General features: G+C 37.3%; 2 protein-coding genes and 1 non-coding gene across 5 annotated transcripts; 1 reads left to right on the plus strand and 2 right to left on the minus strand.

Moving 5' to 3' along the window:
* Positions 1-605: 605 nt before the first annotated feature.
* Positions 606-12,251, plus strand: LOC104430488 (receptor-like protein 15). Its single transcript, XM_039308358.1, has 4 exons — positions 606-1,097; positions 3,155-3,286; positions 4,125-4,223; positions 9,980-12,251. Exons 1-4 carry the CDS (start codon positions 659-661, stop codon positions 12,163-12,165), a joined length of 2,856 nt encoding a protein of 951 aa, XP_039164292.1. The 5' UTR covers positions 606-658; the 3' UTR covers positions 12,166-12,251.
* A 5,717-nt stretch (positions 12,252-17,968) lies between these two features.
* LOC120286435 (heptahelical transmembrane protein 1-like) lies at positions 17,969-20,801 on the minus strand. The gene is made up of 3 exons (XM_039309959.1): positions 20,468-20,801; positions 19,012-19,067; positions 17,969-18,918 (listed from the first exon to the last, which is right to left on the minus strand). Exons 1-3 carry the CDS (start codon positions 20,799-20,801, stop codon positions 18,250-18,252), a joined length of 1,059 nt encoding a protein of 352 aa, XP_039165893.1. The 3' UTR covers positions 17,969-18,249.
* A 1,679-nt stretch (positions 20,802-22,480) lies between these two features.
* LOC104440522 lies at positions 22,481-25,172 on the minus strand. Of its 3 annotated transcripts, none has more exons than XR_005550029.1 (3): positions 24,105-25,172; positions 22,877-22,930; positions 22,481-22,783 (listed from the first exon to the last, which is right to left on the minus strand). It is a non-coding gene; the product is annotated as an uncharacterized LOC104440522 (transcript). The 3 variants fall into 3 exon arrangements; XR_005550030.1 differs by having other exon boundaries at positions 22,877-23,745; XR_005550031.1 differs by having other exon boundaries at positions 22,877-23,505; positions 23,584-25,172.
* Between the last annotated feature and the right edge of the window lie 830 nt (positions 25,173-26,002).

Below are 26,002 nucleotides of genomic sequence, written 5' to 3' on the forward strand. Positions count from 1 at the left end.
GTGGAAATTGACGGTGTGTTTGGAAGAAAGATGCCTTGCTCAAGATTAAATCCGCCTTCTGTCGTGGTATAGTGTTTAAAAAGATTTTCATCAAATACTAACAAGTATTTGAGCGATGCGGAAATTTAAGACTATGTTCTTTTATATTAGTCTATACAATGATAATTAATTTATTTTGGGTTTACTGATACTACAATTAATTATGAGATACATTGAACATTTATCTGCACTGTCTTAACCGCTTCATTAAATTTGATGGAAATTGCTTCTTTTTGTTCCTTCAATAAGTCCAAATAATGAAATAAGTACCCATTTATTCGATAGTTCTTAGAAAAATAACACTTACTGAAAATTAACACCACCATCTATCTCAATTTATGTTTTGTGAAGCAATATTAGGGCATACATTTTTCTTTTGTAGCTTTGGTGAAATCAAATCGTAACTTTTTTTCTTTTTTGATTTGCTAATAATAATTTTTTGTCATTTTATAATCTTCATCTCTCTTTTGGAGAAGTCTTGGTTCAAGTCAATAGCGATGATCACGTGTTTTGAGGAGTTGGGCCCAGCAGACTTGACTTTGCCCACGATTATTTCGTGGTGTTGGCCCAACCGTGATCATCACTCCTAAGGGAAAGACTGCACATATAAATTGAGGAGATGACCCTCGTAAGTTTGCACACGGTGAAGCATAGGAAACAGATAAACGCACAAAACAACGTTAAAAACATGAAGTGTCTTTTATTGGGTTTGTGGACTTGGGCATTGCTTGTTTTAATGGGAAGTGGAAGAAGCATGGGGTGCTTGGAAGAAGAGAGGAATGCACTGCTTAACATTGAGGCTGCCATCTACCCCCTCAATGGGTCTTCTTTTCTGTTGTGGCGTTACAACAGTAGTGACTGTTGCCGTTGGAAAGGCGTTGAGTGCAATTACACCACTTCGCGTGTGATTGGACTATATCTGGGTGATGCATGTCATTCGGAATTGGAAGTGTGGTGCGGGGAGACAGGAGAGTCTAGACCTTGGGATATTGATGCCTCTTTATTCCTTCCTCTGGAGGAACTTCAAGTGTTGGATTTAAGTAGAAATTTTCTCTCAGGTGAATCTCTCTCTCTCTCTCTCTCTCTCTCTCTCTCTCTTATTTGTTTCATATTTCTTATTTCAATTGTGTTTCTAAGTAATCGTTTACTTTTTGAACAATGAAAAAATGTCATATTGCGGTGCTATAAATCGTAAATAGTGAATTGATAGCGAACATGTTATCGCACTAATGATGCAATTCTTAAAGTAGTTGATTGCAGATATCATAAATTAATTACGAGACTCATCTCCATTACAATGATAAGTACGAAGAACAAAAATAGAATTAGCTTGGTAAGCAGCAATTTACCAAATTCTAACATTTTTTTTTAGTCCATTTAGATGGGGAATGTCACATTTAGTGTTGTGCAAATAAGGCGATTGAACACAAATAAACATAAATAGAAGAACAAAATAGATTACATATCGATTAGATTTACGTGATTTGATTGATTTGACTTGCATACATCAAGAAAGAACAGTAAGAGATTCTATTACAAATCAGATTGGGCCACGTCTTTTCCACTCTTTTTGGCTAATACACCCCCTATAATAGTGTTTGGATCATATTATCTCTAGTGAGTCCTACTTGTTTACAGATTATATCCGCACTCAAATGATTGAAGTGTGGCCCAATTTTTCCACTCGCTTCGCTGCTCTTCCCTTGAATGTATCCAATTTGGGAAAAACTGAAGCGAATCATAGGGGATGAAGTACTCCTAAAAGAGTAAACAAGCTCTGTTTCCCAATCGGCTTCCCAAATTTTCATCACGACTAGGTCACGTGTCGTCATCGCTGCCCGCCGTTGCTTGCCCTGCCTCACTTTGTCGACGTAGCCCCACCTTCGTTTGAGCCATAGGACGTCGACAGCGACCCAGCACTTGGGCCTTGAGTTCGACAAGGCTACCCAAGAGCCAGCCAACCCCCACGTCTCTTCCACTTTCTCCCCGTTGTGGCAACTCCCCCGTCGGGGCTCAACGGCGGCCATTGACCTGAAAAACCCAATTGCGGCTTTTGCTGGTCCCTTTCGACCTTGGATCCATCCAAATCCTAGGTCGAGTTGAGCCTCAGATGTCAGATCTAGAGCTCATCGACCTCAGATCTGGAATGTGAGGTTATAGAATGTGCTAGCGGACTTCGTGCTCTGAGACACCAAGAACAAACCACGATGGCGCCAGCAGAAAAGTTGGAGGCGAGGGTGTTGATCTAGAGCAAGGTCTCCATCACCGTCCGTCTCTTTCACCGTCCGCGTTTGCTATTAAATCTTATCTAAACTCCTCTGGAATTCACTGACATCTGTGGAGAGCTCCATGATCTCTTCATTCATTCTCAAGATGGAATTTCTCCGTTTCTTCGGCTTCCGAATTCCCTCTTTTTTCTCCATCTTGCTTCGCTTACGTCGAGTATACTCCGTCGGTTTCTCTTACTTTTCCAGCATAATTGCTGGTGGTGACGGTACAACGCAAAAGAAAAAAGGAAAGTGTGAGAAAAATAGAAGGGCCGCAGCGGCGAGGGTAGGAAGTGGAAACAATTCGAGAAATCATCATGCACCACCGGGACACAAAATGAGGCCCCACATTTTTTAATTTGGATATAATCCGTATACAGATGGGACATATCGGAATAAAATGATCAAACAGTATAGCAGAAGATGGATTCGGCTCAAATAAAAACCCCTACTCAAATCATCCAAACATTCTCCGTCTATTTTACAAACAAAAATCTTAAGGATAATTGTAAATTTACTCTCTTCAAATTTTAATACCTCATCTCAAGGACCATATGATGGTATTTTCTTTTCCTTTGGCTTTTCTTCATTTTTCTTTTTTCATTTTCCCTCTTTCCACTTTTCCCCTTCTCCTTTAGCCAGGAAAATTATCAATTTAATTTTAAATCTATTACACAAATGTCAATTTAAATATAAAGCTTTCAATTTTATCAATACAATCATAAATTTTCGCACGAAATTATAATATAGTCATTATGCACTTCAATCATTATTGGCTATCCTATAATACACAACTGGTAATTTGACTTGCACGGCTATTGATAAAATGACATCCTTTTGCATAACAGTGGGGTGGACGCCCGGTGAGGGAGGAAGTTTGTCAGAAAACTGTTACGGTCAGTGTACAATGACCCCGAGGAGGCGTTGCGGCCCGGCTTCGAAGATGATATCTAGTTTCACTTCAATCGCTTGCCATTCAGGTAACCCCAGCTCTTTGGCTTTTTTTGAATTTTTTGTTTCCTTTTCAGTTCGCTTTTTTACGGTTTTCTCTCTTTTTTTTACTTTACTTTTCTTTTCTTTTTTCTTTTATTTTCTTTACTTTTGCGCGCTATTGTTCATCTTCTTTCTCAGAAAACTGAGATCACTAAGTCGCTTTATCTCTGCAACAGCATATTTCCCTGGAAGGTCTCGCCGGAACCCTAGCCATTTAAGCCATAGAAACACATGCACCCTATACTAAAAGCTTCCATCTTTAAATTTAGTCAAACTATGTGAACATATAAATACATTGTTCAAATTATTGTTTTCAATTCTAAATAGAATATAAATATGTTACATTTTAAATGAAGTCATGATTTTTAATAATTTATAATTTTAAAGACATATTGGCAGTTTAAAAGTTTCATCGTAATCTTCCAAGCGATAGGAATTTATATTTTGTTTAACTTCCTTAATTTTTGTTGGTCGAATACGGACTGCGTGGCAAAATTATGCCATATATCTGGCCACATGGCTGTCATAGACGTAGAGTCAAATGTCGCATGAGAGCAAACGTTGGAATATATTCTCAGCTCTGTTAGTACATATGATAGACACTGGTAAAGCTATAAGTAACTTGTTAATGAAATTGGTTTACAAATTCATGCCACAGAGACTTTTTTATGCTCAGACATGTTGGGCCAACTGGTATCTACCTATAAATAAATTATCTTCGTCATGAGCATATAGTTATTCTCGATAAATTGATGATACTTATACATATGATATTTGTGGATAGTTAATTGATTATTGGGTATGCATGGATCTTTTCATAATCAGATTTCTGGGTTTCGAACAAATTGACGAGGCTAATTCCATCTCTCAATGATAAGCAAACTTCTGCGGAGGCCCATAAGCTGTCTTCCAACCTGCTTGAAGGTACATGTAAAGTAAAAGACCATGCCTTAATTCTGTAAAAATGCTTTCGTTTATCATTACTAATAACTTATCATAGAAGCATATACAGTTGTTTGACCATAATTAAACCAATGTCATGCTTTCATGTCTTAATTGAGGGATCATTATGTTGGTGATCCTTAAAAGTTTGATATTTTCTTTTGACTTAATACCTGATCTTTGAAGATTGAAGTTTAGTCTCCATGCTTTTAGTTTTGTGCGACTTCTTTTACGGGCCAATCTAAAGAATAGTGTGTTAACACAACAGATTCAAGGAATCATTGCTAAGAAGATAAAAACGTCCGATATGACAATATGCTAGAGTTCAAATATTGTACATGAATCATAACCGAATTAAATGCAAAAGTTAATCGGGATTAGAATGAAACAATATTTAAGGTTCACATATTAAACCACGATAGTGGTCAAAAGTCAGGTATCGCAAGTGTCACTAAATTCAACTAAGCCAGGAAGCCTAAGAAATTAAACGACACCAAAGCTAAATTTATTTCACATAAAATGACTAATTTGAAAAATATTTTCCTAAAAATGATTATATGTATTGCTTACAAAAATGAATGAACGAAAAATATTTTCATCATTCATGAAAATATTCAACTATAAATTGTTATTGATAATAAAAGCATTTTTCATTAATTAATTATTTCGAGCGACACAATCAATTATTTTTAAAAATATATATTTTTTAAATTATTCATTTTTTGCGAAACAAATGGAACTTGAAGTTAAATAAAGAAACCTTACTAGACATGCATTTTAAGATTGATTTTTACTTTATCCTTTTTGCTTATTCTAAATCTTGGGGATCTTTCACTTTGGCCCTTTTTTTTCGTTGGAAACACCCGAAACATGTACAACTGTGGAGACATAATTTGTTGTATTATTTTTAAATTAGGTTATACTTAAGATTTTGAGAGTATAGTAAAAAACAAATTGTTTTGTACATTTCACAAAGTTAAAAACGACGCACATCATCTATTGTTTATGGTAATACTTAATGATTAACTTACATATACAAATGTAAGTACAATAATCGTGTCAGTATTCAAAATTTTCTAATTTGACTATCAAGCAACCCTTGATATTGATGACAAAGGGGAACGGTTGCATTTGATTAATAGTGATTATGCTATTAAAAGCAAAGTATTAATCCGAACTAGCTATATTGATGGCTGATGCTAAAATCTTATTTTATTTTATTTTTATAATCTCTATATTTGAATAGATTATGATGGGAAAATTCCAGAGTGTAAAGTGAACATTATTTCAAATTACGGCATGAAGTGCTATCATTTTCTCAAATAGGAGCATGAAGTTGATTTCATTTCAAATAAGAATCGAAGTGCCTTGTTAGTCTCAAAAAATGGTTTGGCCTCATCAGCTGATCAAGGGTATTTCCATCATTTATTTTTTAAAATTTTCTTTCCTTTTTTTTTTTCCAAAAAGACAAACCGAAAAAAGGGAGAAAAAGCTAACTTAAAATTGGAGGTTTGGTAGCCCTCTCCTCCTATGGCCAGCCCCTTGCCTCAGTTTGGGCAAGGATCTTTAGCCCTCACCAAAGTGCCAACGACCCTGACGGCCATAGGCAAGTGGGCTGCAATTAGCCCTCCCGCCTGTTTATTTTTTTAAATAATATTTTATTTTATTTTTAATTTTTTAAAATTTTTGGGTTTTTATTAAAACAGAAAAAAGTTTAAAAAAAGGAAATTTAAAAAAGAAGTAAATGACAGAAATGGCCTCAATTAGCTGGTAAAGTCAAACCCTTTTTCAAGACTAATATGACACTTCGGCCTCTTATTTGAAGCAAAGTTTACTTTAGCCATTTATTTGAAATAATATTTATTTTAGGCTCTTATTTGAGAAAATAATGACATTTCACGCTTTTATTAAATTTTTCTTGATATGGTTAAATAAACGGGAACTGAAAAAGATATTCAAGATTGGATGTCAACAAACAATACGTTCAGGCGCTACATTTTAATAAGCCCATAGATAGCCTTTACCAATTAGCACCACTTAAAAAACAAATAAACACATTTTTACAAACATGCATCTACAAATCGTTTATATATCCCTTATGTACGGTTAAAACCAGAAATGAGAGAATGTTCTCTCATGCTCGTCACGTAGCCCTTCACCTTGCCTTTGTGATAGCTACGTGAGAAGATACATAACATACATATGCAAAATGGCCTATATTGGACAAATAAGGTTTTAGCTAATTGTTCGTCATTTCTCTTTAAAATAATGAATAAAGAGAAAGCATATTTCACGTGACACTTCACTTTATGTTTGTGACCTGGCAAAGCATATTGCATGGTTTTTACCATGTGATCTAAATGTGACCAAAAAAAAAAAAAACGTATGTATTAGCTTATTGATTTATCACCCAAAATTCTCTCTCCACTTAATTTGAATTTCAAATAATGGATAAAGCGAAAGAATAATCTTATATGACGTAACTAACTTTGAAAGCAACTAATAAATAGTTTATCAAGAGAACAATTTCTAATTGTAGTCAATCATAAAACTTATTAAATTTGAAATTAACTTTAAAATATATACTATTTAAATATATATTCTATTTATCATTTGAAATTTAGCCTATTTCATCACTTAATTAAAAAGTACTTAGTAAATAATTTTACCCTTTTGGGTTGTCATTGAATATTTTATCTCTTATTTGAATGATTTTCATTTAAAGTGAGCTTTCACTTATCTACCAATTTCATATATAGTTAAAGTCAGAGATATGTTCGTTCATATACTCATCATGTGGCAATTTACTTTCGCTTATAAGCATTGTCTTATTAATACAAGCTTCTATCTTTATTGAATTTAAATTTTAAGATTACGTATAAAGAGAAAGTACCTCGAAAAACTTTTCCAGTTGATCTTTTTTGACTTTTATCTTTCGTTCATTTTAATTTTGAAAAAAAGTAAATAAAGATAAATCTCAAATTATAAAATATAACCATTTGATGTGAGATTGCTCCACACGTGCCACTTCACTCAAATATGTAATTTGCCATGTGCATAAATTGCGGAGAAAATTTGCCACATGGGATGCATTCGGCTAATAAGTTCTAAAATATCGATTTGTTATTCTTGAAACTTTGTCTCTTTAGACGTAACATGAAAATCACAAATAAAGATGAAATATCTTCAATTGACTTATATTATTCCAAGATTATCTCCTTCAACATTTATCATTCATTGATTTTAAGATTGAAAAAAGTGAACAAACATAAAATATCTTGAACTAGGTAATTTATTCATGTAATCTAAAATTTAAGTTAAAAAGAGGAATATATTTTATTACATGACTAATATTCATATTTTGAAAAATGACCTATTTCAGGGCAGTCATAAATATATAATATATCTAGTTTTTAAAATTAAATTAATATAATTCGAATCGCAGCTTATTTTATTTCTTATTTTGCTTAATATTCTCTAAGTTTATAATTAATTCCTTAAACATCAGAAAAAATTAACTTACTTCACACACACGAATATTTACACTTTATTTAGTTTCGCTTCCTCTAAAATTCACTTATCTGAAACAGTTTATCTCATTTAAAGTAAGTCCATTTAACAGGAAACAAAAATGAAAAAAATATTGATCCAAAGTCCACTTAATTTGAAATTGATTTCCGAGAGAGAGAGAGAGAGAGAGAGAGAGAGAGAGAGAGAGAGAGAGAGAGAGAGAGAGAGAGAGAGAGAGAGAATTTCGTAAGTATTAGTCAATTTTTGTTTCAATGTACAATTCAAATAAAATTTAACTCATGGATAATCAGAAAATGATCTTGAGTTTTGGCTTAGTTAAATGAAAATCATGTTTTGAATGGTGAATGAAAATTGTGTTTAAAGACGACGATGCTAATAAGGAAAAATCCACATAAATATAATAAAAAAATAAATCGAATATGTGAAGAAGATAATGGTATTACTCTTATCTTATTGCTCTATTGTACTGTTTAGATAAAGTTTTTAGTTTAAACTTTTCTCCCACGTTTTGTTTGTCCGATTTAACGAATATCTTTTTTTGGACGGATAACGAATATTTTTTATTTTGTGTATTTCATATCCAATCAGTAACAACCGCAAATAATATATATTCAAAAGTTACTTGCATTAATAATGTAAAGGATAAACACATGTAAAAATATCTTTACCAACAATACATGCCCATGCAAAGCATGGACCACGTAACTAGTTGCTTTATCATTCTCAAACTTTTATGTGTTATTGAATCTAAATTTGAAAAAAATTGGTAGAGAAAATTTTCAAATATGTAATTAAATGACATGGATCATATTAACGTACAATTTTCTTTTTCTAAATGATATGTAATTACACTTAAATATATATAGGTTGTGCACCTTTATTGGTTACAACCCCATAGTTTTGGGATAACTGGAGTTGAGAAAAAATAGAAGACAGAGGAAACGGTTTCCTTGCATTTCTCGTTAAACTGAAAGTGTTAAGAAACAACATACGGTTGATCACACTAAGTCAAAAGTCTTGCACGCCATATGCGTGCTTGCAGACTAGGTAACATAGAAGGGAAATTTAAAAAGCTAATAATACATCTCACTTATTATCACTTCAATTTTTGCTTATTTCATAAAGTAAACACATTTCACTTAGATTAAGATATTAACATGAAAATTGATTTTATAAGAAATTGAAAATTTATATCAGCAAACTAAGATGAATAAAATCTAACAAAGTAAAACACATCTTATAATGGATAGATTAATTTATTTGAAAAATTATTTTTCCCATTAAAGAAATCAATGTGTAGAATTGAAAAAACTTATCATAATATGAAAAACTCATTCGATCTTGAAAAAACTCGGCATCTTTAGCACCACTGTCCATTGCTGCCTCCGTCCACTGCAGCTCAAACCCATCATAGTACCATGAAGCTCGGTCACCATTACCACCACCAGAGTCGACATCCCCACAGCCAGAAGACCCCGCACGCCATTTGGTTCAAGGCACGACGACCTCATATTTGAAGTATGGCCTCAAATTAGAGGTTGCAATGCCTCAGAACTGAGGTCACGCGCCTCAAATCTAAGGCGCGGAGAAGAGGAGGAAGGGGTGGGGGTGGGGATGGGGATGGACAGGCAGTGAGGTGGCGGTGATGGACAGCGAGCTGGGACAATGGTGCGGAGAGTGGCGGAGGACGGCGGGTTGCCTTGGTGAGTTGCTGCGGATGACATGGAAGTGCAAGGAAGAAGAAGAAGAAGAAAAGAAAATGGAAAGAAGAAAAAAGTAAGCACAATATAAAAAAGAAAAAAAAAGTGAATCGCAAGTCTATACAATATTTTGAATCGTTTTTTGAAAAGTGCAAGATTGCACAACCGTTTTAGGGGCTGCCCATATAATTACGCCTTTAAATCTAGGGATAACATCTACTTTACATTTTTTTCCAATCCAATTCGAAATTTGTCAAACTCTGGAAGTAATTAAGCTTCTCCTTTTTTGTTCTAATTAATGTAAAGCAAAGAATAGTGGAAATGAAACATTGTGGTGATGTGACTCAACTACAAAGCTCCATCTTTTCAATTTTTCTGTGAATATTGGATAAATTGCACAATTTTTGCTATCCTCCATTATAGGCACAAACCATGATCTCTGAGTGTTTTAATCATACAAGTACAATTTACCGATGATGCTCATAGTTGTATTGTCAACTTCAATAGGCTTGTGCAGATTGAGGAACCTTGAAGATTTGGATATTAGTGGTAATGGATTTTCGGGTCCTCTTCCTTCATGCTTTTGCAATATGACCTCACTCCGTACACTTGATGTCCACAATAACAATTTTAGTGGGGCCATTCCTTCATGTCTCATCTCTAATCTCAAGTCACTTGAATATATTGAGCTTTCTGGAAATGCTTTTGAAGGCTCACTTTCACTTGCTTCCTTGGCTAATAATTCTAACCTCGAGGTATTCCGTCTCCTCGACAACCGTAACCATATGGAAGTAAATACAGAAGACACCACTTGGTTTGCTTCATTTCAACTGAAGGTATTCAGTCTATCAAATTGTGTGCTCAACAAAGATGCAAATGGCGTAATTCCCAACTTTTTGAAAGAACAATATGACTTGAGAATTGTTCAACTTAGCCATAATAAAATGACAGGAAATTTCCCAAGTTGGCTATTGGACAAGAATGTAAAACTAGAACAATTCGACCTCATTGGCAGCAATTTGTCGGGTGCTTTTGACATGGCTTCCAATTTGACTCTTGACAAGATGTGGTGGTTTGATGTGTCTGCTAATGCTATTGAAGGAGAGCTTCCATCTGGGATTGGTTCTATCCTCCCAAATTTGAAATATTTAAATTTGTCAAACAACTTATTGAAAGGTAGAATCCCTCCCTCAATCGGCAATATAAAATCACTAGAAGCATTAGACTTGTCGAATAATGGTTTTGTGGGAGGGATACCAGAGACACTAGCTAAAAATTGTCAGTTACTTTCTATATTAAAACTATCAGGCAACAATTTGCAAGGCGAAATGCTACCGAGGTACACCAACTTGTCAAGTTTGGCATCTTTGTATCTGGATAGGAATAATTTCACAAGGAACATATCACTCGGTATATTGAATAGCTCATCCTTGCTGATTTTTGATGCTAGTGATAATTTCCTAACTGGAGCACTTCCCAAGTGGATTGGAGATATTCAAAACTTGCAAGTGCTCATGATGTCAAACAATTTATTGAGAGGTTCTTTACCATTGAGCCTTTGCAAGTTACAAAAACTCGATCATTTAGACCTTTCATATAACAACCTTGGGCCAAGCATACCTCCCTGTGCCAATTTTACATTACCGATGAGGTTCTTGCATTTAACAAATGACAAGTTTGCCGGGCATTTTCCTGTGTTCCTTTCTAGAGCTTCATCAATTGTTATATTGGATCTTAGACACAATGCATTGTCAGGTGAGGTTCCCAACTGGATCAGCTCACTTTGGAACTTGAAGGTTCTTCTTTTGCAAGGAAACAATTTTGAAGGTTCAATCCCTTCGGGTCTATGTTTGTTGAAAAATATAAGCATGTTGGATCTCTCCAGTAATAATATTTCTGGAAAAATTCCTTCTTGTTTGAAAGATTTGACATTTGGAAACCATTGGGTTGTTGCATCAAATTTTACTTACTTAAGAACTTGGATGGTCGTGAATGATCCAGGCGATTATAAGAGCAACGTCCCTTTAATAAGAAGGAGCATTGAAATTAGCTTATATGCTTCTGCGGATGAATTAGTAGAAGCAGACTTCATGACAAAGAGGAGATTGGAATCTTATAAGGGCAAAATTCTACGACTCATGTCGGGAATAGATCTCTCGCAAAACAATTTGATAGGCTTTCTTCCTCCAGAGTTCGGCTACTTCATTGAACTTCGAGCATTGAATTTGTCACACAATCATTTCATAGGATCGATCCCACAGACATATTCGAATTTAAAGAGCATAGAGAGCTTGGACCTATCCTACAACAGCTTAATCGGTCCCATGCCTCCACAATTAACAGAGCTTTATGCGTTGTCAGATTTTAGTGTGGCTCACAACAATTTGTCGGGTAGGACACCAGACCCAAAATGTCAATTTGGAACTTTTGGTGAAGCAAGTTATGAAGGTAACCCTCTTCTTTGCGGACCACCATTAAAAAGTTGTGATGACTCAAATCAAGAACCAGGGACACCACCATCTTTGTATCATACCAAGGAGGATGACTCTTGGAGAGAAGCATTTTTGTGGAGTTTTGTAGGATCATATGTCGTGGCATTCATTGGGGTGGTTCTTTTTCTCTACCTAAACTCATACTATTGGTACCAGTTATTCAAGCTTGTCCCTAATCTTATCCCATTATTTCCTCAGTAGAGATATTTCTTCTAAGCATTTTGAGATGGAAAGGACAATGAAACAATGGAGAACATTTACTTAATAGTAGTGTAAGCATTTAAGTCTTTATTATGCCTTTTGAACTCCTGACTCTTGGAGTCTTCGTATTGTATTCCTTGTCCTGATAATCTAAATATTAGTAGATTTGATTTTGTTGTGAATTGAGAGTGGCTAGTTTAGTTCACAACCAAAATGAATCCAACATTAATAAATTCTAGTAAATGTTACCCAACTTCTGAAATATCTTATGGCTATGGCCAGTAATATCAAACCGACCGTTTTAGCGTCTCAAGGCAAGATCCTACTAACATAAATGATTGGGTGTTAGGGATTGCTCCAATTTGACAAGAAAGGCATGCACTGCTTATCCAACACTGAATGCAATATTGCTCGGAGGATAAGCTCAATTCCACTACTGAATTTTAAGAGCGGATGCGATAGGATCAATGATTGTGCCGGAGTTTCTTTTCCCATCACCTTAATATCTTGTTCAAAATAGAATATATGTCAAGGGTCCACCAAATCACATCTTTTATCTGGAAGAAATCTGGGTCAAGCTAAATTGATAGCCTTGGAAGAAAAGAAGCACATAATGCTAAGCTACATATATTACACATACCGAATCAGACAACGACACAATGCAACAGTTAAACATTAAGACATGGAGTGTTCTTTGCTAGTGCTGTCATATGGTGTTCAATGATGTTGATATTGGCTATTGCAAGTCCTGACCACTAAACAAAATTTTGCATAATTTTTCGTCGCATTTGGGCATTTAGAAATTATAAAGCATGTCCACATCAAATAAATTTAATCTTAGTTAGCCTTATCATGCTTGAATTCGAATCAAGGAGTAGGAAAGTACTTTTGGTCAGCACATGCTAAATGGCGCACAATTGTGCAAATATGTTCGGAATATGCTCGGTCTAATGAGGGACTATGAATCTCGTCTTTAATATGAGAAAAGGGACGGATGGATTGTGCACATGAGAACAAGAAATATGGAAGGAAATCAGAAGTATCCTTTCTTTATACTTGAGGTTCACGACCTCCACAAAAGGGAAAGTGACCAATCAAAGCAAGGAAATCCTTCCATGCCTCTCTTCAGCAAATTTCGGCCATAAAGTGCTAGAGATCACCAGAGGATATTGGTGGACCGATTCCATGGGACTAAGAAGGAAAGTCAAGATAGGATTTTCATGATTCTTCACCCCCTAAAAAGGAAAGAAAACGCTTGGCAGAGGACACGAGGGACACGCATAATACACAGAGAGGCCAAGAGAGGGCAGAGAGATGGCCGTATTCTCCTTTTTTGTCTCGGCAATTTCCTTTTGGATTGGTGACTAACCCCCCTAGATTTTTACCATCATGAAAGATCACCATCATCTCACGACATCTCACATCAGGCATGCTATCGAATAAGGCCGGATAGCGGCAATGCCTGTTGCCGCTCATCGTTGATTTTTGTGGCCATGAACACCCCCTCTCGTTCAAGCGCGGGATTGTGTTCTCCGTTTCAGCCGCACACTCAGCGCATCATTCACCAGTTAACACGGTCGCCTTACATGTTCTTGCCGCCAGTCGTCATGCATCTGCCGTGCTGATGCTGAGATCGTGACCATATTCAGTAGCCGAGCTGATGTCCACCGACTTGACTCATCATCACCGGACGGACTCAAGTTGTTGTTATGATAAAACTGTGATGTTTGTTGAAGCTTGAAAAGACCGCACCTGTAAACAAGCCTAGAATGAGGATGTTTGGTAAAACGTGGAAAAACTATCAAGGTGAACAACTTCATAGAGTCAAAATAGTCAATATACTTGGAAGACTAGAAGATAGAAGATTTGATTATTATCAAGAGCAACTGATCATCATCAGGACAGCTGATTGTTGGCAAGAGCAATTGCCCATATAAGATGAAAAGCACATAATATGAGAAGGCTTTGATAATACCGATGATCCTTTGAGATTGTGACAATAGCAATGATACTTGTGAGATTAGCAAAGACAATGAATCGGAGGAAATGCCCTAGTTATTGAGCCACAGTCCTTAATCGGCTTAGGTTCTCCCAAACCCTTACTTTGTGCAACATTGGATTTTCATTTATACTATAGCTATGTGTTATTTTGGTACCTAAGCTTGATTATTTGTCATATAAGGTGTCAATGCAGTCTTATACAAAATTATGAATTCTAAGATTCTCACCTACTTGGAGCGCAAATGATAACAATTCTATTTCTCTGTATTTCTATTTTCTTTTTTCTTGGGAATAGGTTTTGAAAAAAAAAATCGTTTGGTAAAACAATTTCATTTTTTTATTTCAAGGACAAATTTTTAGCCCAAAAATAGGTTTGGAACATAAATAACAAGTAGAAGTTTTCTATTTTTCTATTTTTGGAAAACAAATGAGAAATAAAAATTCTTTTCCTCACCCACCTGCCCACTGCCTCCTACCACTGTCCACCATCGACTGTCCACTGCCACTGCCCACAAGGAAGATATTTAAGGAGGTCTATCAAATGAATTTTATTAGGAGAACAAAAAAATTGTGTCATTATCAAATTCGTATTTTTACTCAGAAACTCGTTTAGGGAATAGAAATTAAAAAAAAAAACTATTTGTAAACAAAAATTGTTTCCAATAATAGAATGGTTATTATTTGTGTCCTAAATGTCCATATGATGTTTTTATTAATTTTTATTATAATCCTTAAAAAGAGGTAACCTAACCATTCAGCTAAAGCATGCAAATCACAACATATGAAAATAATATAAAACGGCTTTGTTATTAAGCCATAGGATAGCAACCCCATGAGCTTGTTTCAAATCAAATTTGATTTCCTCATAAAACTAATTTTCCCTCACCTATACTAGAGAAAATCATGAATTATCCTAAACCATGCGTGTAATGTCTAAATGAAACTAAACTAATTCTAATAACAAAATCTAACAACCTAATCAAGGCCTATTTCTCTAATAAATTTTCAATTTTTTTTTTTGAATTTGTATTTATTTTCTGAAAACAGGAACTCGGGTTGGGCCCTTGGACCCGATCCGAGTATGGGCAGCGGATTGCAATCCCATGGGTCCAGGCCATGGACAGATTATTGGGCTTATTGTATTGAGATGCTTCGAAGAAAATTTTGGCTCAGCTCATAGAATTTAGCGCAATTTTCCCTAGAGATCAATCGAATCCAAATCTATATGAAACGGGTTCAGCCCAATCCCCATTAAACCGATTTTGAGCACGACAGCATTGAAGCCCATCTTTTAATGCCCTTCTTCTTCTTCTTTTTATACCCGTTTTCATTATCTTTTTTTATTTCTATTTCTTTGCCTGAACATCCGCACTTTCTCACTTATTAATGTCCGTCACCCCCGGATTCATCTAAATTATCACGTTAAGGATTCAAACGAGACTCCATCTCAGACCACTTCTGACGTTCACCAATCAACTGCCACTTTCGGCCATCCCTGAGGACAGAATCTCAATATTGCAAACCATGCATTAAGTACATTACTAGAGACACGATAATTTGCACATCAGTGACTCTCGCTCATTTTCCTCATAGAAAATTCCCATGAGAAAGGGATTTTTATGCCGATGCAGTACATGAAAACAACTGGAACAGAGGCGAGGAGAAGGAAAAACGAAGAGCAAAGCAAAGATCAAAGCGAACACGTTACGATTTCGGACACTCGACTCCACTCGTGCAGAAAATTCTGCTCCAACCGTGGACATCAACAAGAGCAGAGGCGTTTTTCTCTTGCTCTCTCTTTACTTTGCCTTCTGTGTGAGCCCCCTCACAAATTCTTTTGAAAATGTGTATATACAGCAACGCCAAATTTCTGGTGAAAATCATTCCACGTCGGCGTTCTAGAAGAAATGGTGTGACATTTATGAGCAAGAATCGATTCTACTTCATTCTCTCCGATTCTCTAGTGCACGCGATTATAGCTATCCGATTTTGGGCTGTCTTATTATTTTTATTATTATCTACTTTTATTCTTTTTTATATCCGTATTTTTTTAAAGAAAAAAATTGAATTGTTAATCAAAATTCAATTGACAGCAGCTCTCTGATTCTAAATATCGATTATTTGGGTGAATGATCTCTCTTAATTCTATCGTGTATTTGTTTGACAGGATTGATTCTAAAAACATTCTCGGATTAAAGTAATATAGAGAGCTTGGACCTTTTCAATAACAAGTTATCTTGTCCGGTTCCTCCACAGTTAACATAGCTATACACACTTTCGATAGGCAACACACGAGATAGAGAATCAATTTGGAATTTTTGACAAAGCAAGTTACAAAGGCAACAACTCTCCCCCGTGGATCATCATTAATAAGTTGTAATAGCTTAAATCATGATCCAAGAACACCGTCAACTGTTGACAAAGATGGTGATGATGAGTCCTTGAAAGATGCCTTCTTGAGTTTCGCATGATCATACATGGTGGCATTCGTTGGGGTCATCGTTTTTCTCCATTGCCATTTTTGTCTACTTAAACTCCTACTATCTCAACTTAGCATTTGTTTTGTTTGAAAGCATATCTCATTGTTTCCGGAGCATAGCTCGTGCTTGCAAATTTTACACATCTTGATTCTCCACTATGCATGTTGAACCATCGGATCATCGTATTTTCCATCTTTTCCTGTAAATTTGGACATGAGTACCATTGGATTTTCTTTTGGTTGTGAATTGAAGGGAAAGATTATTATGGTGATAGATACAATAACCTTAAAAAAAAGAAAAAGTATGGATGTGACTTGTTATCTCATATTGACAAGTGCATCTTTGATTTTCTTTGGGAATTTCTACGATACACAAGTAGAACTTACTGCCTCCGTTTCATGACCCTTTGAGCTTGGTTAAAATGGCTTGTAAAACAATTTGATAATGTGTTTCAACGTTTTTGGACTTTAACTTCGATGAAATGTTGTATGGCTGATTTTGCAAAGCCAGATTGGTTGTTAACTATCCTTTCCAAAAGGTAGTTGATTCTTTTTTGAGATTTAGCAGCATGACTGCCGGAATGAAGCTTCACTAAAAGTGCAAATTAGATCATCTGAGTTTCTTTTTTTACTAACAGCGGCTCCTTCTTGGACTTCGAAATTCTTCACAGCTCATGCTTCTTGAAGACACTTTTTTTTTTTCTGTCGCAAAGCTTTGATAGATGAAAAAATTGCAAATGGGCTGGAGCAAGTTCCAAGCCTGCAACAAAGCTGGAACATCCATCCTTCTATTTTTGATTGATGGAGGTTTTCTAGTTTTTGTTGTCTTTTGTTTCCTTTTGTTGTTGTTGTTCCTTTTTTTTGGTAACCATGACACCCTTACACTCGTTCTAGACTTTTGTCTTCTTGAGTGTCTATTTTTGTTAGTGCCAGGCCTCCCTCTTGTATTTTTTCTTGCAAAATCAATATATTACTTACCTTTACCAAAAAAAAAAAAAAAAAAAAAGTTCCAAGCCTGCAGATTCTATCTATGTACATCTGTTGCTCTTTCCTGAACCCTGTTAGGCAGACTCTTAGTACTTATATATGTTGTATTGGTTCATAATTTATCTTCTTAACAGTCACCACACAAAAAGTACAAAATAATTCACCATCCTCCTGCTCTAGCTTTTTTTCTTGTGTACAGAGGATGATACACCGGTTAAAAAAACTATTATCATGGTGGTGGCGGCGGCAGCGGTAGCAGTACTCTTCAGGGAAAAAGGACAAGTAATAGTAGAAGAAATAAAATTATGGAGCACCAATCTTGCAAACAACTCAAACTAACATGAAACCAGAAAAGATTATTACCCGCATATGATCACATTGTAAAATCAAATTATCCACGGATAATGAGAAGTATATAACAAATACAATGAGCATTCCACTTCTTTATAAATGGAGGCATCTCCTCTGTCATGGAGCGCCATCTCTTCTTGAGGCTTCTTGATTTGGGGCGTACACACACCAACAACGTAACGTCATGAAAACCCCAGCAAATAGCTCACACTCTCTTCAATCAAAATGAATTGAATTTTGACAAATTTTAGTATTGTTATACAGTTCTATCGCACCCGACTCTTATCTTGCCACTGTAAGAGCAACAAAGTAGCGCCATAATGAGCTAACACGCCCATGATCACGAAGATGTGAAATATGCTGTGACTAGCAAGGTCGAACCAACCTGGTTTTAGCCTCTCAGGAATCCTGCTAACATAAAACAAAGTACCTGTAATGTAAGATAGTGCCATAGCTGACTCATAAGCAAGCATGATTGGGTGTTGGGGATTGCTCCAATTCACAGTACAGGCATGGATCGCAGGTACGATACTGAAAAACCCCATGGACGAGAAGATCATTGCCCAAAATACCCAGAATTTCCCAGAAGAAAGAGAAGGGACAAGCAGTGTCACGACGGTGAACATCCCCATCACCGTTATTCCGCCAGGGTAGATCAGTTGCCAATGGTGCTCGCACTCAAAAATACAGCAGATTGGGGGGAAGAATGAGGTGATGATCATGACCATGATGCCAACATAGTCCATCCGTAGCAGTTGGATGTTCAAGTTGTGTGCGTGGCATGAGAAAAGGTGGCAAATGCTACTCGAGAGGAGGCAGAACATGGATCGGCCTAAGAAGACGAAGAACGGCCACCGTGTCGCAGCTGATTGGAGTGAACCGATCTTCATTTCTTCATCTGATATCCTATTCAAGTTCACCAAAGAATTTGTACCCTGAAAACTACATTGTGTTAGATGCATCTGTAGACTTCAAAAGACAGCATTCTTTTCGTAAGTCAAATGAAACATTGTTGGCATCCCACTCACCAAAAGCAATTCCTTTGAATAAGAGATATTGGTTCCTGCACTGGTAAGAGTTTGACCTGCACAAGTGGATTTGCATATCAAGCCATTCAATCATGGAAAGCATAATCTAATCTTCAGAATCTTTATAGAAAATGGTTCAGAGGGAGAGATGAGGCCAAAATGGTGAAAGTGAATGGGCAGAGCACTAACTGAATAACTATCTAGCTTGCTTAAGCTGATACTTTCAAATTCAATTTGACAATCAGTAAACGACTCTTCACTATAAAAGCTATTTACCACTATAATTAAGTTCAGATAATCTCAGCAGCAGTCAACTTCCAGAATTATTACAAGGTCCACCATGTGTGAACTTTTTCTTGACACGCACTGTGCTACTTGCACAGAAAATGATTATTAATTGACGGTGGACTGAATCCATGTTGTATTAACAGGAACACAGAGATTTTCAAATGGATTGGATCTTTGATTTCTGTTTGAAAAGAATAGAAATTTCTATTAATACTTTGGTTCCATCATGGTAACTAATCACAGATGACCCTCGCTATCCATCTTAATTTTGCACTTGCTGTTTGAACAAAGACTCTCTTGACTGTCAGGCTACTACTCCTGAAATTTAGCAGTGAATGGCGAACACGACCCTTGCATATTCCTGTGAAAGAAACTTTCGGAGTTTAATTTTATGTGCCTGAACTTAATTTCACAAACTTTTGTTATTCATCTATGGCACCTGCAATTTCGATACAGCACCAGAAGAAAATGAAGGTTAATGGCAATTTTGGTGGCCAGTTGCAAGAAAGGCCGGCTCATGAAAATGGCTGGTTGCTCAGTATGGTAACGAGCCACGAATATCACAATACTACATTGACTTGTACATACCAAGAGCAACTTTCTGCCAATAAACAGGTAGTTAATATCTAAGCGAATGTGACTGAAATTTGACCATTTAAAGCTGGTTATGGAGGATTTGATCAAAACAGGGTAATTCAAACATCCTCACGAAATGAGCAATTCAGCAACCTCTCTAGTGAGCTATAACTTGCAACTACAAGCCTCATCTCAGATTACACTTGAGACGGTGAAATCGAGCTATGACATTCAAATACAGATCGAGCTGCTATTGACAAATTCCCCACTATATATGTACAGCTATGATTCCCACACCGACAGAAATTATGTGTTCCATTCAATATCATCGAGACTCACTAAAATGTCCACGCAAGTATAGGACTGAATGACACGAAATGCACCTTGAGAATAGGCCGAGAAGTTCCGCCACCTGAGGCACCTCCACAAAATTGGCCACCGTCAATCCCAATCAAATGCCTGCTCGCCATCACACATAGGACGCAAAGGAGATCGCCACAAATCACCAAAAAAGAAAAGAAGATAAAAATGAACAAAGATGGCCTCGCATGAAAAAAACAAGTCGAACTAAAAACACATCATTCATCCTTACGTCCAGACGTTGAGCGTCTCATTGTGCCAATGGAACAAGCTGCGGCCCGCAGCCTGCGGGCGGCCTCGGCAAGCAGCCAGTTGGCACGGTAGTGGCCAAGGATGAAGTCGTTGTCCTTCATGTACTCCGGCAGCTCCCGGAACGACACCAGCGCATACCGCCTCGCCTTCTTTGGGCTCTCACGAGCCTTCCCTCTCTTCTTGGCGGCCGCACAGCCACCACCATCATTAGAAGAAGAGCAGCACATGGCGTCGAGCCTCTTCCGATCCCCAGCTTCTCTCCTGGCTTCCTCCTCCAGACCGTCTCTCCTTCGCCAGCACTCATTGTCTGCCATGAACCGCCGCCCCAACGACGATATAGAAGCGACGGGCGACAACCCCACGAAGCAAGGATCAAGAAACGAGCAAGAAGGAAGGGTTTCTTGAGCGTGCTTCAGAGAGAAAGAGCGACTGCAGAATCGACCCAAGTAGGGGTGGAAGCATTTAAAGAAGGATGAGAAGGAGGAGGAGTTTGGTTTGGCGTGGAGGGGAGGGTTTGGCGTGGAGGGAAGGGAGAGAGGAGGTCTGCGGTCTATTCTCTTGTCCTTTTTAGCAGACAGAACGGTCTCGTTGATTTAATTAGGACGCTAATGGTGGATTGCTTGAACGAAAGGGAAACACAGAGGAAGTAACGAAATCCATGTGGATGAATGAAATGGTGGGGGACAATAGGAGTGGGGCACAGTGAGAACGTCGCGCAATATATATTTGTTCAATGTGAATTCCAGTTACTGCCATGTCAATAAAATATGGGACGAGGGTCGTCAAGCTTTGTGACGTGATTGCTTAAGAAAAAAATTGCACCTAAAGTGAATATATTTTGGTGAAAGAATGGAGGTGATTATGTAACGTGAGATGACTTTTTATTTTTATTTTTTATGAAATAAGAGAAATCACGTGGTGGATTATCATCCATAATTATAAATCATACGTCAATTAATGGATAAGATAGTGTTCAAAGCGACGTTTGTTGAGAATTTTCTTTAAATGATTTTGTTAATGTTGCTCTATTTCAACCATTCAAAATGTTCCATTAAAACTCTTAAATTAGATGGAGGGAAGTGCACAACTTTTTTTATTGGGACATAGGTTTCATTATGAAATAAAGAAAATATTTTTTAATTAAAATATTAAGAAAAATTGTTCGAAAAATCATAAATCTTTTGCAAGATGACCAATTCATCCTCAAAGCCTTTCAATTTCTATAATGTCATATGGAACACCGAAGTACCATTGAAGTGGCTGATTTTGCGAAGCCAGATCACCTGTTAACTGTTTTTGCCAAACGTAGCTAATTCTTTCTTTAAGATTTAAGCAGCATGATTGCCAGAATGAAGCTTCGCTGAAGGTGCAAATCAGATTATCTTTCTTTTCTTACGAACAACAGCTCCTTCTTGGACTTCCAAGTCCTTGACAGCTCACGTTTCTTTCAAACATTTTTTCTTATCGCAGAGCTCTCATTGATGCAGAGACTACAAATGAGCTAAAGGAAGTTCCATCTGCAAATTCTATCTGTTTACATCAGTTGCTTTTTCCGAAACCCTATTAGGTAGACTCCTAGTATATCTATATATTGTATTGGTCCATGGCGTAACTTCTTAAAATTTCACACAAAAAGTACAAAATAATTTATTATCCTCCTACTCTAGCTTTTTGCTTTCGTACCGAGGACAATATAGCGGTTAACAGACTATTCTCATGGTCGTCGTGGTAGCAGCAGTCCTCTTTAGCGAAAAAGGAAAATTAATAATAGAAGAACTAAAATTATGGAGCAACAATCTTACAAACAGCTCAAAATAAGATGAAAGCAGAAAATATTATTACCCACATATGATCATATTCTAAATCAAATCATCCATGGAAAATGCAAAAAATATAACAAATACAATGAGCATTCCACTTTTTTATAAATGGAGGCATCTTTTATAAATGCTTCTTGATTTGGGGCGTACACACACCAACAACGCAACCCCATTGCCGTTATTCCGCCAAGGAAAATCAGTTGCCAATGGGGCTCGCACTGGAAAATACAGTAGATTGGGGGGAAGAATGAGATGATGATCATGACCATGATGCCAACATAGTCCATCCGTAGCAGTTGGATGTTCAAGTAGTGTGAGTGGCATGAGAAAAGGTGGCAAATGCTGCTCGAGAGGAGGCAGAACATGGATCTGCCTAAGAAGACGAAGAACGGCCACGGTGTTGCAGCTGATTGGAGTGAACCGATCTTCATTTCTTCATCTGATATCTGATTCAAGTTCACCAAAGAATTTGTACCCTGAAAACTACATTGTGTTAGATGCATCTGTAGACTTCAAAAGACAGCATTCTTTTCGTAAGTCAAATGAAACATTGTTGGCGTGCCACTCACCAAAAGCAATTCCTTTGAGTAAGAGATATTGGTCCTGCACTAGTAGGGCTTGACCTGCACAAGTGGATTTGCACATCAAGCATTGCATAATCTATGAATCTGCTAGAGGGAGAGATGAGGCCAAAATGGTGAAAGTGAATGGGCAGCGCACTAACTGAATAACTATCTAGCTTGCTTAAGCTGATACTTTCAAATTCAATTTGACAATCAGTAAACTACTCTTCACTATAAAAGCCATTTACCACTATAATTAAGTTCAGATAATCTCAGCAGCAGTCAACTTCCGGAGCATTCTGCAATAGTTTATTACAAGGTCCACCATGTGTGAACTTTTTCTTGACACGCACTGTGCTACTTGCATGGAAAATGATTATCCATTGACGGTGGACTGAATCCATGTTGTATTAACAGGAACAGAGAGATTTTCAAATGGATTGGATCTTTAATTTCTGTTTGAAAAGAACAGAAATTTCTATTAATACTTTGATTCCATCATGGTAACTAATCACAGATGACCCTTGCTATCCATCTTAATTTTGTACTTGCTGTTTGAACAAAGACTGTGTTGATTGTCAGGCTACTACTCCTGAAATTTAGCAGTGATTGGCAAGCACGACCCTTGCATATTCCTGTGAAACAAACTTTCGGAGATTAATTTTATGTGCCTGCACTTAATTTCACAAACTTGAGTTATTCATCTATGGCACCTGCAATTTCGATACAGCACCAGAAGAAAATGAAGGTTAATGGCAATTTTGGTGGCCAGTTGCAAGAAAGGCCGGCTCATGGAAATGGCTGGTTGCTCAGTATGGTAACAAGCCACGAATATCACAATACTACGTTGACTTGTACATACCAAGAGCGCCTTCCTGCCAATAAACAGGTAGTTAATATCTAAGCGAATGTGACTGTGAAATTTGACGATTTTAAGCTGGTTATGAAGGATTTGATCAAAACAGGGTAATTCAAACATCCTCACCAAATGAGCAATTCAGCAAGCTCTTTAGTGAGCTATAGCTTGCACCTACAAGCCTCATCTCAGATTACACTTGAGACGGTGAAATCGAGCTATGACAATCAACACAGATCAAGCTGCTACTGACAAATTCCTCACTATAAATGTATAGCTTTGATTCCCACTCCGACAGAAATTGTGCGTTCCATTTGATATCGTCTAGACTCACTAAAATGTCCACGCAAGTATAGGATTGAATGACACAAAACGCACCTTGAGAATAGGCCGAGAAGTTCTGCCACCTGAGGCACCCCCACAAAATTGGCCACCGTCAATCCCAATCAAATGCCTGCTCGCCATCACACACAGGACGCAAAGGAGATCGTCACAAATCACCAAAAAAGAAAAGAAGATAAAAATGAACTCGAGAAGAAAATATGAACAAAGATGGCCTCGCATGAAAAAAACAAGTCGAACTAAAAACACATCATTCATCCGTACGTCCCGACGTTGAGCGTCTCGTTGGGCCGACGGAGGAAGCTGAGGGCGGCCTCGGCGAGCGGCCAACTGGCGCTGGTAGTGGCCGAGGATGAACTTGTTGTCCTTCACGTGCTCCGGCAGCTGCCGGAACGACGCCAGCGCGTACCGTGATGCCGACGTCGTCCATCCGCAGCAGCTGGATGTTCAAGCAGTGCGAGTGGCATTAGAAGTAAAAGTGTCGGTGAGAATCAATGGCCCATCGTATTCCCCCATTGCCATCCCTCCTTTTCCCCTTCTCCATCTCCTCCTACTGCTCTTTCGCTGGTCGCTTCCTCATCGATTTCTGCAGAATTTGTTGGTCTTCTTCCTCTCCTCCTTCGCTCTATCTCGATGTGGCCTTTTCCCTTTCTGTGGAGAACTCAGAGGAGGAGGCCTTTTGCTTTTGTTGGTAGGCCGATCGGAGAAGTAGATGAAGAAATCGCGGAGGCCTCGTTTGGCCCAATATCAGCGTCCCCTTTGCATCTCTTGATATATCTTTTTCAAGATTAAGACTTAAGATTTTTTTTGTTTTGTGAAAAAAGGATTTTTGCAAGTTTTATTGGGAATTTATTAAGAAATCAGATAATAAAAAATTCGAAAGTGTCATGCTAAATCGAAATGTTTTTCACTAGATTTAACCAAAAAGAAATTGAGATTCTTAATTCTTATTATCTAGACAAAATCTATTTACTTATACATTTCAGGATAATGTCAGCTAAGCTAATTTTTTTTTAATAAGATAGATTTGCTAATTGACGGTGACGATTAAGATTTTGAACAGCTACCTTAATGAAAATCACGAAATGTCTAAATAAAATTATGTCATCGAATCAATCGATACCTACATTTTAATAAACCTCCTATCTTTATAATCAATAAATCAGTCAAAATCCAATCAATTTTTTTATTAAAAAAATCTAGGACCCTCTAGCAATGTCCGTAAGAATTTAGTCTATTTGTGGTTGGTGAAGTGTGTGGCCCACACAGAAGCCGAATCCGAACACCATAGTGGACCTCGCGCAAGCATTTCTCCAGAACTTCAGTAGATGGCAACAAAAAACAAAGGATGGAGAAGCCAAAAACCAGATCTTACAAAGAAAGTGGAGACCGCCGAAGGATGGGAAGATGAAATTAAACGTCGACGGCTCCTGGGTGAACGGCGAATCGGCAGGATCGGTAGCGGGGGTCTTGCGGGATGAAGAGGGGAACTTCATTGATGGCTTCGCGCAAAAGGTACGAGCATCCTCCCCCATACAGATCGAAACCCTAGCTATATTGAGTGGGTTGGAGTTTTTGAAGTCAAGACAGCAACTGAACGTGGGCACAGAAGAGTTCGTGCAAGTACATCCAGTTGAAGTGGAATGTGAAACTGATAGTTTAACAGCACAAGAAAGTATAATGGGTTGGGCCGAACCTCCATCGAATGTGAAGCCCATAGTAGACAAATGCAGAAGTCTTCTCCTCACAGCCAAAGGGACGTCGCTTACCTACTGTATGCGGGACGCCAACAACGCGGCAGATCTCATTGCGAAGCTCCACAGAACACAATCCCTTCCTCCCAATTGGCGATTCGCACCTCCTCTTGCACTATCGGAAATTATATGTGCTGAATACCACCCATCGAACTCTTGTAGTTATCGTATTTCATGAAT

This window comes from Eucalyptus grandis, chromosome 3 (assembly GCF_016545825.1).
Source record: "Eucalyptus grandis isolate ANBG69807.140 chromosome 3, ASM1654582v1, whole genome shotgun sequence".
NCBI lineage: Eukaryota > Viridiplantae > Streptophyta > Magnoliopsida > Myrtales > Myrtaceae > Eucalyptus > Eucalyptus grandis.

What these genes read in the sequence shown, in the direction of transcription:
- LOC104430488 (XM_039308358.1), top strand. Translation starts at nt 659, where the DNA reads ATGACCCTCGTAAGTTTGCACACGGTGAAGCATAGGAAACAGATAAAC. An exon ending in AAGTAGAAATTTTCTCTCAG is followed by an intron (nt 1,098 to 3,154) that starts GTGAATCTCTCT and finishes TTTGCATAACAG; the next exon opens with TGGGGTGGACGCCCGGTGAG. An exon ending in TTCAATCGCTTGCCATTCAG is followed by an intron (nt 3,287 to 4,124) that starts GTAACCCCAGCT and finishes TTTCATAATCAG; the next exon opens with ATTTCTGGGTTTCGAACAAA.
- LOC120286435 (XM_039309959.1), bottom strand. Translation starts at nt 20,801, where the DNA reads ATGGCAGACAATGAGTGCTGGCGAAGGAGAGACGGTCTGGAGGAGGAA. An exon ending in GAGACGCTCAACGTCTGGAC is followed by an intron (nt 19,068 to 20,467) that starts GTAAGGATGAAT and finishes CCACTTGTGCAG; the next exon opens with GTCAAACTCTTACCAGTGCA. An exon ending in ATTCAAAGGAATTGCTTTTG is followed by an intron (nt 18,919 to 19,011) that starts GTGAGTGGGATG and finishes TGTAGTTTTCAG; the next exon opens with GGTACAAATTCTTTGGTGAA.